The sequence below is a fragment of the Tiliqua scincoides genome, chromosome 7 (assembly GCF_035046505.1).
Source record: "Tiliqua scincoides isolate rTilSci1 chromosome 7, rTilSci1.hap2, whole genome shotgun sequence".
Lineage (NCBI taxonomy): Eukaryota > Metazoa > Chordata > Lepidosauria > Squamata > Scincidae > Tiliqua > Tiliqua scincoides.
In genome coordinates this window covers 43,574,413-43,588,064 of record NC_089827.1, presented here as the reverse complement: position 1 = coordinate 43,588,064, position 13,652 = coordinate 43,574,413, and the positions used below count along the sequence as shown (strand labels likewise).

Sequence of the window (13,652 nt, the reverse complement as noted above, 5' to 3'; positions counted from 1 at the left end):
CCTGGAAGTAACCCCCATTGATTATAATGGGACTTAATTCTGAGTAGACATGCCTGGGTTTGGGCCCTGAGAAAGTCTTCCAAATGGTCCCAAATATATCCATTTGTAGTTGTCATTTGTAAGCCTTTTGTTCAAAAGTTGATAAAATCAAATCAGTGCCCTCATACTATAAGTCAATGGATTGAAGACCTTTTGCAAAATGTATCTTGTTTTTCACTAGAACCTTGAGACCTACCACAGGAGTAGCTCAAGGATGGAGCCAAAAGCAGAGTGGTAACTCAGGAGTGGAGTCAATTACCTTCTGCATCCCATGAGTCATATGCTGGAATAACTTGCCTGTACTTGTACAAATCTACGCTAGTTACTAGCAGTCAGGGATTCTTATACCAAACCTTAAAACTGGTTGGCTGAGCTACCAGTGAAAGGCAACCAGTTAATAATCATATTTTATAGGTAAGAAATGCAAAGGCTGAGGGAAAAGTGATTAGCACAAGACCAACCACGACAGGCATGTCTTTTAAAAATGTTCAGTTGTGAAACTATCGAGAGTCAGAAGCACTTGCAGATCTAATGCAACTCATAGAATCACGGAGTTGGAAGGGACCAACAAGGTCATTTAATGTAACCTCCTGTCTGTAAACCCCTCCTAGATCCAGCAGGTGTTTGTCAAGCCTCTGCTTGAAGATCTCCAGTGAGGGATTTTCCACCACCTCCCTTGGCAATCTGTTTCACTGCTGAACCGCCCTTACTATCAGGAATTTTTTCCAGATGTCCAGTCAGAATCTCTTCTCTTGTCATTTGCACCCTTTGGATCTAGTTCTACTTTCAGAGCAGTTGAGAACAAATTTGTCCCTTCTTCCACATGAAAGCCCATCAGGGATTTGAAGAACGCTATCATATGCCTTCTCAGCCTTCTCTTCTCCAGGCTGAACAGACCAAGTTCCCTCAACCTTTCCTCATAGTGCTTGTTCTCCAGCCCGCTGATCATCCTCGTTGTTTCCCTCTGAATCTGCTCCAGTTTGACTGCATCTTTTATAAAGTGAGGAGCCCAGAATTGGACACAGTGGTCTACAATTAGATCCCAATTTACTTTCTTCTTGCTCCCAATCTTAGATGTTTCAACATAACCAATGTGGTTTAATGATAATTCTCTTTGATTGGGGAGATTCAGACACTAGTTCCATGGGGGGGGGAGGGCTTGGGGTTTCTCAGAGAAGTCCAAGAACCCTCACTACCTATCATCATTGACCTGTCAATAACCCTCATTCGTGTTTTTTCCTCTAGTCCTATGAAATAACAATGTCATCTTAAAGCTGGTTGGCAGCCTTCAGTTTCGAAAGACTATGGTATAAACCTACAGCACCCGGTATTCCCAGGCGGTTTCCCATCCAAGTACTAACCAGGCCTGACCCTGCTTAGCTCCCGAGATCAGACGAGATCGGGCATGTGCAGGGTAACAGTTGCTGCAAGATCCAAATTCACTATTTGGTTTTGCACTGTTTCAGAGTGGACAATCGAACCAAAATACACCTGAACTTGATAATCTTTCTGATTAGCAAGGCAGGTCTTAATAAGCAGGCATCCTAATTTCAAGGCTCACTTCTTCTTGCTGAGCGCCAGACTTAATTCACTGCAACAGGTGAACTGAGTATTGATCTTCCTTTGTTTTATTTTTTATTTTTTAAATTTACTGCATGCGTATTGATCTGGCAATATAACTGAGGCACATGTTCCCTACAGCATTCTTGTGTTGAGCACCACAATTAAATGTAATTAGGGAAGGAAGAATGGAGGCAGCCTGGCAGGAGACCTTGGGAGTAAGGAGAAGATCAGTCTGTCAACAGGCAGAGGACCAGTGGGATGTTGCACATGGACAAGCATAGCAAAGACCAACCCAACAATAAGCCAAAGTGTTGTTGCAGGAAGTTTATTTTCACTCTGTTCCTGCACCTACTCAGAGCAAAAATACCATGTCTATTGCTCTGTGACTGAAGAAGCAAAGAGAAGATGACTATCGCACTGTCACTGGCCAGAAGACCAAAGAAGGCATCCCAGAAAAAATATCCACCGAGAAAACATCATCCTGACCCCAATTGACTATATACACCTGCTAACAATTTTGTTATTCTGACACTGTCAGAATCTCTCTCTTGTCCCTCTTTTTCATCCTCTTCCTTTGTGCCATGCAAGTCAGTTGTCTTATTTTGATTTACATGTAACACTGAAGAGATAAAATAATAGCAACAGCAACAATAGGGCCACTCTGCTCAGCTCTTTTCACTTCAAAGTGAAGACTGCTCAGGTGTTAGAGGGCAAACTGACTGTGACCCAATAGGGCCTTCCTTCAGGGGAAAAGGACCACAAGGGTTGTTGTGTGGGCCCCAGTGGCCCCAGTTTCCTCACGAGTGGGCTCTTTGGCTCATGGATGGGAAACACACTTAGGCTATGCTTACCAGTTACAAACACACTTTACTGAGTACAGATCTCAACCAATAAAATGGCAAGTTAAGCTGTTAAAAGCATACAAAAGCACCTGACCTATTCGCTCATCTCATAGGTACCTCCCAGCCAGAACATCAATCACAGTTGCAATATCGAGATGATCATGCAACTTAAGTTGGGAGAACAACATGGTGAAAAAGTGTTCTTTGCCCATTCATCCTCCCCCCCCCCCCCCTCATTCACTGATATTTACCAAGGCCAGCCAACTATTGCACATGTGATGGAATTACCATTGTGGGGCAGGAGAGAGCCAGCTACTTGGGATCTCTGCCAAATCCCTTCAGTGCCTTACAGCCGAATCCTAAACTCCAGTCTTGATAATCAGTGCATAGTGCTGCTGCTGATCATTTAAGTGCGATTAAGATCTTGGTTGTGGGGCTCTGTCATGTGAGCAACATCCATTTCCCCGATGTAAATTCTTCTCTCCTTTCCCTGGTTTGTTTTAAATGTGTTTTAGCACTATATTCACGTTGACCCTCACCATGGCTAATGATAGCCAGGTTCTTTCTTAATCAATATTATGCAAACTTACCTCAATAACTGATTCCAAATTCTGGTGATAATGGCAACCCTGGTTAAGCTTAACTGTGGTTAGTAGCATTATACTTGATATAATTGTAAAAAAAAACAATTATAGAAAACAAAGGGAGGGAGAAAACTCTGGAGAGCAAAGGAGGAAGGAGAGTACAACCCCACAGCCTGTTCCATCTCTTGAGAAATGGCAGTGTTGGGTCTGCACAATTGTTGTTATCCCTTTATTCACTTGCTTTCTGTCCTCTTCCTGTGCAGCCTTGTATCTCAGCATTTTGCTCTCATTCATTGGTTTGCCCTGATTTCCTTCACCTTTTGTTCTGTATGTTTTGTCTCAAGAATGTCATACTCTCCCTATTCATTCATAAGCTTTGCTACGTAGCAATGGATGGCTCATGTCATGAATGGAGCTGGCAGCATCACTGCGGGTGGCTTATTTATGCTGTGGGTTGAAGGATTCTGGGAAGGTCAGTCATAACTGTCTTCTTCAATCTGCTTTCAATGCAAGGGTGATTTTTCTGAATGTAAGAGGCATTCTGGTGAATGGGAGCAGGTTATTTGTTAGATTGGGGGCACTGAGAATGTTCTGATGCATTTTACTGTAGGGCAAGCTGATCTCCTTGCTGTCCAGAAATTACAACTCCTCTGTCTTCACTTAGGAACTGGTGGAATGCTGCCAATCAGGCTTGAAAAAATGGATTGCAGTGCAACCTCTTTTGTGCATAGGAGTTCATGTCATACAAGAGGAGTCTTTGCCTGTTCTGAGGAGGGACAAAGACAAAAACTTGCCTTGTTGAGACCACCATGACAGACTCTGCCAGGTGACTTCTAGATCCAGTGCCCTCTCAATGCTGATTCCCTACTCAAGGAGCCTCACTTGATTCCGAAAGATGTTAAAGCCCTTCGAAATCGGAAGGGCATTTATAGAGCTCTAGATGGATTACCTTTGTATAGATCTCTCCTGGTGGCCTCAGTGGTTACTTTCCATGGGGTGGCAAATTATGGCTGCCTTTGGTAACCAACCCAGCATTTGTGGTTGTCAGAGCCCGTTACCTCCCCAAGGGACTGGATCTCATCCCTGACCTTGTGCTAAGCCATCAAAACTTGATACAAAGTTATGGACAACCCCTTGCTCCCCTCCCTGGGGAGATTGTTCCTATAGCTTCATTGCGCTGCTCAGGTCTTAAAGTCCTTGAGAAGTGCACCCCAAAGAGTACAAAGCCCTAGCTTTTATTTAGAGCTTGAAGCCATTGAGGGGCGGGCATAATCCTGCAGTTACACTATGATTCCAAGGTCCTCTCTGAGCACCACCAAAATTCAGTGCAACTGCAGGAACAATCCCCACACTCTTTCCAGCTCTAAGTTCCAGAGGAGAGCTGGGACTTGTGCTTGGAAAGTGCACGGAAAGCAACTGTGCTCATGATACCCCAGTCCCCTCTCCAGTTCCAAGATCAGAAGGGAAACTGAGACTTATCATGTTTGCCAGAGGATATGTGCCAGGGCAACATGGCAGTAGAATGGTAGGACCCCTGTTCCTTACATTGGTTTATTGGGCTCTATTGGTTTGTTAAGGGGGGGGGGGAAACAACACCACTCTGCTTTTTGTGCAGCTTTGTGTTTAAGCTGCTGCGGGAGCCCTGTGGGCTAGAAATGTGGAAGAGACATTTTGGAAAGAAGCACATAAATAATCCTGACAGGTGCAGGGAGCAGGTCCCATTCCCAGCGCAGTGAGGGAGAAATTCAGGACACAGCCTCACTTTTGTGCTATTTAGGAAGTGAATGCCCTTGTTTCACATGCACACCGTACTGCACACACCGTGCAATACAGCTCTCCTATAAGAAGATTAGATCAGGTTGCATGTGACGTTGCCACCTTCTTTATTGCCCTGTCCTTGAGCAGCAGCCTGTCATGCAGAAAGTACCTGGGTGAAATGGCACCCCTTTTATCTTGTTGCCTGACAAGCATTTTTATTTCTCTTTATTTTTGCATTAAGCGTGACAAGTGCATGTATGTGTATACGCAGTGCTGGATGCCTGCCAGAAGAGCATGACCAGGCCAGTAACGTAACTTTAAACAGAACCGATGGCAAGAGACCCCTCAGATCCACAGGCCAAGAGAAAGGGCAGTCACCTCCCACCACCCACACTTTATCAGGCTGGCTAGGATAAAACACTGTTTGCACCTTGGAAAATTCCAGGAGCAACTGCACAGCACATTTAACCCTGTGAAGAAAAGCCACCTCCTAGAAGCTTTCTGACCTGGAGCAAATAAATAACAAAAGAACAATCACCAACTCTATCTGTCCTCACCATCTCCATGACCAAATTCAGTCCAGGAGCTAAGCTAATGAAGTAAATGGCCTCCTGAATTAGCTGCCCTCAGCAAGGTGCAAAAATATTTAAATTTTGAATTGAAATATTTAAATTTAAAGCCAGGTTTGGTAGAAAACCATATGCAAAAGTGCTGACTGGACTTCCAATACCTGAGATGTATACCCCTGCACTTAAAGGAACTCTGCTTGACGTTCACAGGTCCAAAACATGATCATGTGAACCACCAGTAGCACAGGTAGAGTTCTGAACATAGGAGCAATTTCCCAGAACAGTTTGATTGTAGTAAAATAATATTTATTAAAGGATATCAGAATTTGCAAGTGAAAAGATGGAAAGGCAAAGTGAAAGTTTCCAAATGAAAGTGTAGCTCTCATCTTTTTACTTGACCGTATGGTGCTGTTCAGGTCAGGTGGCCTTGCTTCTTAGTTGACGAAAAAACCAGCATCAGAGTTTAAATACAGGTCCAGCCTTGTTATACACGGATTTTTTATACACGGATTTGACTCAACATGAATGGCCACTGCAAATGAGAAGGGATGTGCTGATCCCTGGAGAAGGGGAAAAATGCATCACTTTGAAATCACAGCTAAAAAAAACAGCTTTTCTTACTGATGTGGAGACAGTTGTGCAAGCCATTACAGGTATAACCTAATCATCCATAGATTTTTCTCTCTCAATGCAATGAGAAGAGCCCTTTAAATTAAAGGGAAACTGTCATTTAACAATGAGAGAGAGAGAGAGAGAGAGAGAAGCAAGCCTACAATCCATCAATCATTCTCTCTTCAGGTTTAGCCCTAGACCCCCCCCCCTTTCCTCCTGAGCACATGAAAGGAAGATACTTTGCAATGGTGAAGGGCGGGATTGGAGTGAAGCCTTTCTAAGCACCTTGAGAGAGACTGATTGAAGAATTGTCTTATTAATGACTCTATCTTAACATCACAAAGGTCAACAAGGCTGTTTTGGAATCACCAGAGCAAAGAAACTTTGTTTTTTCAATTGATTTGCTATAGTGTGTTTTTTGCAATCCATGTGAGTTCTGGGAACAGAACCCTCGCAAATAATGAGACTCAACCTGTACCCTGATATTAAAAATGGCTGCAAGCAGACCTTGTCCTTCAAAGGTGGAACCAGGTAAAGTAGAAGGGGCGCCTTTTTCCTATAAGTCCCTTGGGTTTCCCTTCCCAGAGGAAGCATTGTTGAGATCCCTCTTTTCTAGGGCTCAGTCCTATGTGGCCACTGCACTGAGAGTGTAAGGCCACCACTGTGATGTTTGCCAAATCTAATGCACCCTCATGGTGGAGTGTTTGGTTGAGGGAAGTGAGAGGTGCAAGGCTTACCTGTGTATGTGTTAGTGCCACATAACTTCCTCTGAGCTACACCAGCTCTGTTGCTGGCATACCACTTCATAAGCCATTGGAGACATGTCCGGCTCAGGAAGAGGGTTTGGGATCTGGTGACCTCCGACTCTGCCTTGTCCCACCCTCTTTCTCTCCTTTTTCAGAATCTCCACTGGCAGGGTTGAGTTGGTGACCAGTCTGCCCCGGTTGGCAGTGGTGCGTGGCTTTCTGGCTGCTGCCCTGGTGTCCATGCAGTACGCTCTGGTGGAGGTTCTTCTGTGGCAGTGGAGCTGTCCATACACTGGCGTACTTCGCAGTATGCTGTTGTTTTCCCCTGGCTGGGATTGGGCTATAAGTGACTGAAGAAATCTCTTCTAGCCATAGGATTATCCAGGTGTGAAACATCAGGCTAACCATTCCTTGATTTACAGAAGATGGCTCTTCTGTGGCCATCCTCGTACTTGACATAACTTACAGGAACAAGGAACCAAGGAAGGGATTTGGAAAGGTGTTCACCAGAGTTGCAGATGAGTTGCATGTGAGAGGAAATGTGTAAACCCACACCAGTAAAATTTGAGCAAGGGCTGTTCCTGTTTCCTCAAAATGGAGTCTAGCTACCAAATGCTTCGATAGAAGGTGCTGCTGTCTTCATTGCAAAGTACTCCATACAACATGTAATTAATATATGAAATTCACTGCCACAGGACGTGGTGATAGCCAGTGGTTTAGGCCAAATCCTATCCAACTTTCCTGCCCTGGTGTAGCCGTGCCAAAGGGTTGTGTGCTGCATTCTGTAGTGGGTGGGTAGTTAAGCCATAATAATAATAATAATAATAATAATAATAATAATAATAATAATAATATAGGTATTTATATACCGCCTTTCTTGGTCTTTATTCAAGACTTTATTCAAGGCGGTTTACATAGGCAGGCTAATTTAAATCCCCGGAGGGATTTTTACAATTGAAAGAAGGCTCTATCTTTCAAGAGCCACAACAAATTCAGATGTTTCACTCTGATCTGGTTTCACATTCTGGCCTCCATCCTCCCATGCTCAGAGCAGATGGAATAGCTCAGCTCAGCTTGTCAGCTGCTTCAAGGTCGCACGGTGCCGGTGGCCTCGAACTGGCGACCTTGTGGATGTTATCTTCAGGCAAATTGAGGCTTTACCCTCTAGACCAGACCTCCTGCCCCTAACAAGGTAAGGAAACATTTGTTCCCTTGCCTCAGGGTTGCACTGCAGTTGCACCGGTGTTGGAAAGTGGGATAGGATTGGGCCCTTAAGCTGTTTTTAAAAAGAGATTAGACTTATTAATGGAAGATAAACCTGTCATAAATAAACTGTCGTAAATGGAACCTGGATGCTCCAAGGATGTATGCAATTGATCACCATTTCCTGGGGAGCAACAGGAATAAGAGCAATAGGGCTATTTGGCTGCATATCCTGCTTCTAGGCTTCTGGGGGCATCTAGCTTGCCACTGAGGGAAGTAGGATGCTGGACCTGATTGGATCTAGCAGGCCTCTTACATTCAGTGTTTCCTTAAAGCATGTTTTCCTGTTTTCATCTGACAAGTGTGGAAGGGTATGGAGTTCTCTGCATTTTGACGCCCTACAAGGAAAATGGGCCAGCAGGTAAAGTGGCCAGATATACAGGAGAGCAGGAATCCTGTTTCTTAGCAAGCTGTGCAGAGGAGGAGATTTTAGAATGAGAATTTTCTTACTCTAGCCCAGGGGTGTCCAAACCCTGGCCCGGGGGCCACATGCGGCACTTGGGGGCTCCCAATCTGGCCCTTGGGGAGCCTCCAGTCTCCAATGAGCCTCTGGCCCTCTGGAATCTTGCTGGAGCCCGTGCCGGCCCGACGCAACTGCTCTCAGCATGAGGACAACTGTTTTACCTCTCACCTGAACTGTGGGACGAGGGCTCCGTCCACTACTTGCTGTTTCACGTCTGTGAGGCAGCAGTGGCAGCAAAGGAAAGTCTGGTCTTGCTTTGAAAGACCTTCATTCATTCATATAAGTTCCATCTCTAATAAATTCATTTATGTAAATTTATTCAAATTTTAAATGTAAATTAATTCTTTTTTTCCCCAGCCCCGACACAGTGTCAGAGAGATGATGTGGCCCTCCTGCCAAAATGTTTGGACACCCCTGCTCTAGCCGTACAGGCTCTTTTCTTGCTGCTTCCACTCAACTGTTCACTATATTTGAGTCCATCATTCTTTGCATCTGCTCATACTACCTATAGCTCTATGCACTGCATGTATTTATTTGTACAAGGGCAACAATGTACAGCTGAAGGTGGATTTATGTAGAGGGCTATGTCCGCCTACTGACCCCTTGTTGGAATCATGGGGGAGCAGGCCTGCTGCCTGTCTGATGCAAGGCACTCTCTCCTTCTAGTTTGCCCTGAAGTTCTGTTTCTGGAGAGGAGGGGGGAATACGGCTGTTACTTATTAATATCTTTGTGTTTTGTGGTTTTAAGAGTTTCCACCTGGCTGCCTCTCCTCTGTTCCTTCCCTGAGCGTGGGCTGCAAGTTCATTCCAAACGCTTTTAGTTGCAAGCCCTCTGCATTGTCACCTGAGCGGAAAAGCTTGAAAATAGGTCATTGCGCTTGGCTGAGCAGATCCCGGCCCCACAACAGTACAGCTGCTTCCTGCCTTTTCCAAACCTTTTTGCCATGAGCCTCTCTTGCCGTGACGAGGCCTCTTCTAGGTGCCTTGTGGCCAAATAGGCACTGATGTTATGCCTCTCTGTACAAACCCTTGCCAGTTGGGAAAGTTGCCTCTGGCCATGCTACCTGTGTGGGGACAAGTACCAATGAGAAATGATTGTGAGTGAAATGCAAGAGGAAAATGATCTCTGTGAGGACCTGACTTTGCATTCCATTTCCCCATCATCAGCTCCAAAACCTTGTGTTTCAAGCTCCATCGGAACTCACAGTTACTCCATTTCACTGTATGTCCTCTATGAAAAGTTGTATATATGTCAAAGCATTTTTCTGAAAGTACAGGCAACTACTCTAAATGTACAGTTTAAAAATCTGTAATAATTGTAAATATTAAGATAATTTATTTCTGAGCCAATCCAGGGGTCAGAGAATGACTCTTCTCCCACCTGAGAGGGCATTGACTTCCCTTCAACTTCAGTTTTTGCCCCATGGTATTTGTCTGATCCTATGTCATGTTAAATAGGGGAGTGAGGGAAGCCAGCTGTTCTTCTCCACTCAGATTTTAATCCAAACCAGAGAATAATTTTAAGGCTATTAAAGTTCAGATCTCTTTTAATGAGCCCTAGAAGTTCATTTTTAAGTCTGGCTCAGAAGAATTTCACTGACCTTATAGTGAAATGGGATGGATCTGGCTCACTTTTGAGTCTACCATATTTTTGCATGGTACTGCTGTTGCTGTAAATCTGCCAGGCAAATAAAAGAACTCCTGAGAATCTCTTGAACTGTTACCCTGCACATGCCTGATCTTGTCTGATCTTGGAAGCTAAGCAGAGTCAGGCCTGGTTAGTACTTGGATGGGAGACCACCTGGGAATATTAGGTGCTGTAGGCTTATACCATAGTCTTTCGAGACTGAAGGTTGCCAACCATCATCCTGAGAATCTCTTGAATGTACCACATTTTGGTTGGCCGCTGAAGGCACACCCTGACCGGTATGAAGAGTTCAGCCTAAATTGTTCCTCTTGATGGGGAAGATCGGATCTATAGTTCCCATTCTTTTGACAAGGCATCAAGCTTTAATGGTATCTTAGTGCAGGGAAGCGTAACACTCTGACCGACTTCTTTACTTTTTCTCAAAATACTGAAGTCCCCAGAGGTGACTGTCATGGTGAGCCTCGTATTGATTAACAAGGAAATTTTCTGCAGTTATCAAAGCTAAGTATTTAGCACAAGAAGCCTTGATGTGACCCCCTGGGAGGAAGAAGTGCATGTGTTAGTAAAATAAAAACAAAAAACAAAGGAGGAAGAATTGCTCTTTAGTGCAAATCCTCTGATCTGCCTCTTGAAGGAAAAAATAAATGTGACTGGTCCTGGGGGACCAGTTGCATTGATTTTTTCCCCTTTGTATTTGCGTTCAGTATCAACAGTTCCTCTGGCATAGGAGGAAGCCAAGACCTTTGTGACTGGAGGACAGCAATAATTTTTCTAAGGAGTTAACTGTTACCCTGCACATGCTGGATCTTGTCTGATCTCGGAAGCTAAGCAGGGTCAGGCCTGGTTAGTACTTGGATGGGAGATCGCCTGGGAATACCGGGTGCTGTAGGCTTATACCATAGTCTTTCGAGACTAAAGGTTGCCAACCAACCAAAGGTGATTGGACAAGGGGATTGCTAGTTATGGTGTGTACATGCTTTGTGCTTATCCCTCTGGTAAATGGTTTGTGCAGGTCCCTGACAACCCTCTGAGCTACGTACAGTAAGTTTTCAAAAGTCTATAGGTTCTTGGAAACTGCAACTTTAAGTGAAATGACTTTTAACGAAACCAGTTTAACCATAGGCAAATTGATGTATGTAAACAAGAGTTACGTTCCTACAACATATTTCTGGTCACAAAAACATCACTAAACTAAATAAAAACCCAAAATACTTCTGATATGAAACCTTGAAATAAATGTGAGCTGGACAGAACTCATACAGACATGGGGAGGACGTGCAAACTCCACACAGGCAGTGGCCCTGGCCAGAATTTTTTTTTTTCCTCAACAACTTTAAAACGAAACAGTTTAAAGTGAGGGCTTGCTGTGAGTATAACATTGTAAGTGCTCACATTGCAAGGTGGTACAAGAGCTCTGATGTTGGATCCCACCCCTTTGTTTTTGATCTTGTACAGCACACCAGAGGACTGAACCTTTATTTTCCTATAGTTGTGACCGAGGCAACGCTTTGTATGAATAACATGCCAGCAGAAAGGGGGAGGCAGGGAGGAAGGAAGATGGGTTGCAGCCGCCTCTTGGTTGCTTTATCGAATCAATGAATGAAACTGCTACCCTTTGCGATGGGCTTATTTCTCCCTTGCATTATATCCATACAGGGTGTTCTGCAGAGGGTTGGTAGTGAAGCTGTTTGTTTCTCCCTTTTCCTTAGCTGTGTAGTAGATGAGATGGACTTCTCTGGCATGGAGCTTGATGAAGCTTTGCGGAAATTTCAAGCCCACATCCGGGTGCAGGGAGAGGCCCAGAAGGTGGAGCGACTAATTGAAGCCTTCAGGTAAGAGCAATACTGTTGTGGTGTGGCTTTGCTGGGTCGCTCCATTCAGTATAGGAAATTGCCTGACTGTATGCAGAACAGAGGATGGAAAGAAGAAGAGGATAGAGTGTAAAGACGGAATGCAGCCATGTTGTGAACTGATTTAGCATCCCTAGGTGTATAATTGCATATCAGTAACAGATAAACTTCTGAGCTCCATTAATGACTTTTGTCTCCTGCCACTTGCAGCCAGAGGTACTGCATGTGTAACCCAGATGTGGTCCAGCAGTTCCACAACCCAGACACCATTTTCATCCTGGCCTTCGCCATCATCCTACTTAACACCGATATGTACAGCCCTAACATCAAACCTGACAGGAAGATGATGCTGGAGGACTTCATTCGGAACCTGAGAGGTGAGGGCATTGCTGGGATGAGCCATATTCCCTGCCATATCAAATCATGTATGAACTACACTTCGAGCCAACAGTATATCCTGATGACAGTGAAAGAGTTAGAATAATGTCTTTAAATTTGAGGGGGAGAAAGTAACATTGCAACATCGTTCAGAGGGAAAATGGCAATACCTTTTACCGATTTTGCATTGTTAATCGTGACATGCCCTAATCCAGTGCTTCCCAAACTTTTTCAACTAGAGGTTCCTTTGATCTACTGGGCCATTGGCAATGGCTCCCCATTAGGGCTATTTGGGAACCACTGCCCTAATCCCATCCACCATCATTTGAACTGATGCAGTTGTGCCATAGAGGCATATACTGCATCCTATGGTGGGAGGGGGCAATCAGAAGGTCTCAAAGTAAGGGAAATTTCTTCCTTTACCTTCAGGTAATCCCCCTGTTGCCCTATGAGTCTACTCAGAACTTCACCAGCTCTTTGGCTGGTGCAAGTCTAAGTGGACCCAAAGCTGGGTAGGGGGGGGGCATATGATATTGGTGGTGCCTTTTCTGCCAACCCCCAACAGGCTTCCCAATGGCCCTGATCCCCACCCTGATGTTCTCCCTCTCTGCCCTGTTACTCTTCTTCCCTGCTCACCACCCACGGCAAACCAACGTAACAGCACCGGAGGAGCTAGACAAGCTGCTGCAATGTGGATGACACCCCTTGCCTTTGGCGGCAGTGGCCTGATAGCACTTGACAGTATGTCATATTTTGTGATGTGGCGAACCACACTGCACTGCCAGACTTGAGTCCCGGCAGCGCAGTTGGGGAATAGGATTGGGCAGTTAATATATTTACATTTGAAGTTGCTCACTGGCCAACAATGAAACTGAAAAGAAACCTATGGTCATTGGTGAAAGAGACTTGTAGATTTTAGTCATTCTTCAGAGCCTTGCAGTGCTTCTGACCAGAGACTTTAGCAGGACAAAAGTAAGGAACATGTATTCTCATGGACGACTATGGTGCTTTGATAACACGGAAAAAATATCACCTGGCCCTTTTAGCTCTCATAAGAATCTTCTGTCTAGTAGTTTGCTCTTCATTGTGCTTTGCAGGTGTGGATGATGGAGCTGATATTCCCCGGGACCTGGTGGTGGGAATTTATGAGAGGATCCAACAGAGAGAGCTCAAGTCCAATGAGGATCATGTAACGTATGTCACCAAAGTGGAAAAATCCATCGTTGGAATGAAAACGGTGAGTCCTGACCCATCACTACCATCTGTTCTGGTCTTCTTTTTATCTTTGTCTTTTCTATATCCCTTGTCCATCTGTCCATCCTTCTTGCCTTCCTTCT

General features: G+C 44.7%; 1 protein-coding gene, 1 long non-coding RNA gene and 1 pseudogene across 4 annotated transcripts in view; 1 reads left to right on the top strand and 2 right to left on the bottom strand.

Annotated features, from left to right (window-relative positions):
* Positions 1-13,652, bottom strand: part of LOC136656901 (uncharacterized) — a 32,365-nt gene that overhangs the window by 4,462 nt on the left and 14,251 nt on the right. The window contains exon 3 of one of the 2 annotated variants that reach the window (XR_010794724.1): positions 5,552-9,503. The exons of the other annotated variant lie outside the window; for it this stretch is intronic. This is a non-coding gene — a long non-coding RNA (uncharacterized lncRNA). Of the gene's footprint in view, positions 1-5,551; positions 9,504-13,652 lie in introns of those variants that run through there. 2 annotated transcript variants of the gene reach the window in all.
* Positions 1-13,652, top strand: part of IQSEC3 (IQ motif and Sec7 domain ArfGEF 3) — a 161,184-nt gene that overhangs the window by 133,736 nt on the left and 13,796 nt on the right. For both annotated transcript variants that reach the window (XM_066633344.1, XM_066633345.1), the window contains 3 exons: positions 11,797-11,919; positions 12,148-12,314; positions 13,413-13,552. In XM_066633344.1, the coding sequence (XP_066489441.1) occupies positions 11,797-11,919; positions 12,148-12,314; positions 13,413-13,552 (430 nt within the window). The remainder of the gene's footprint in view (positions 1-11,796; positions 11,920-12,147; positions 12,315-13,412; positions 13,553-13,652) is intronic.
* LOC136657753 (5S ribosomal RNA) lies at positions 1,352-1,471 on the bottom strand (annotated as a pseudogene).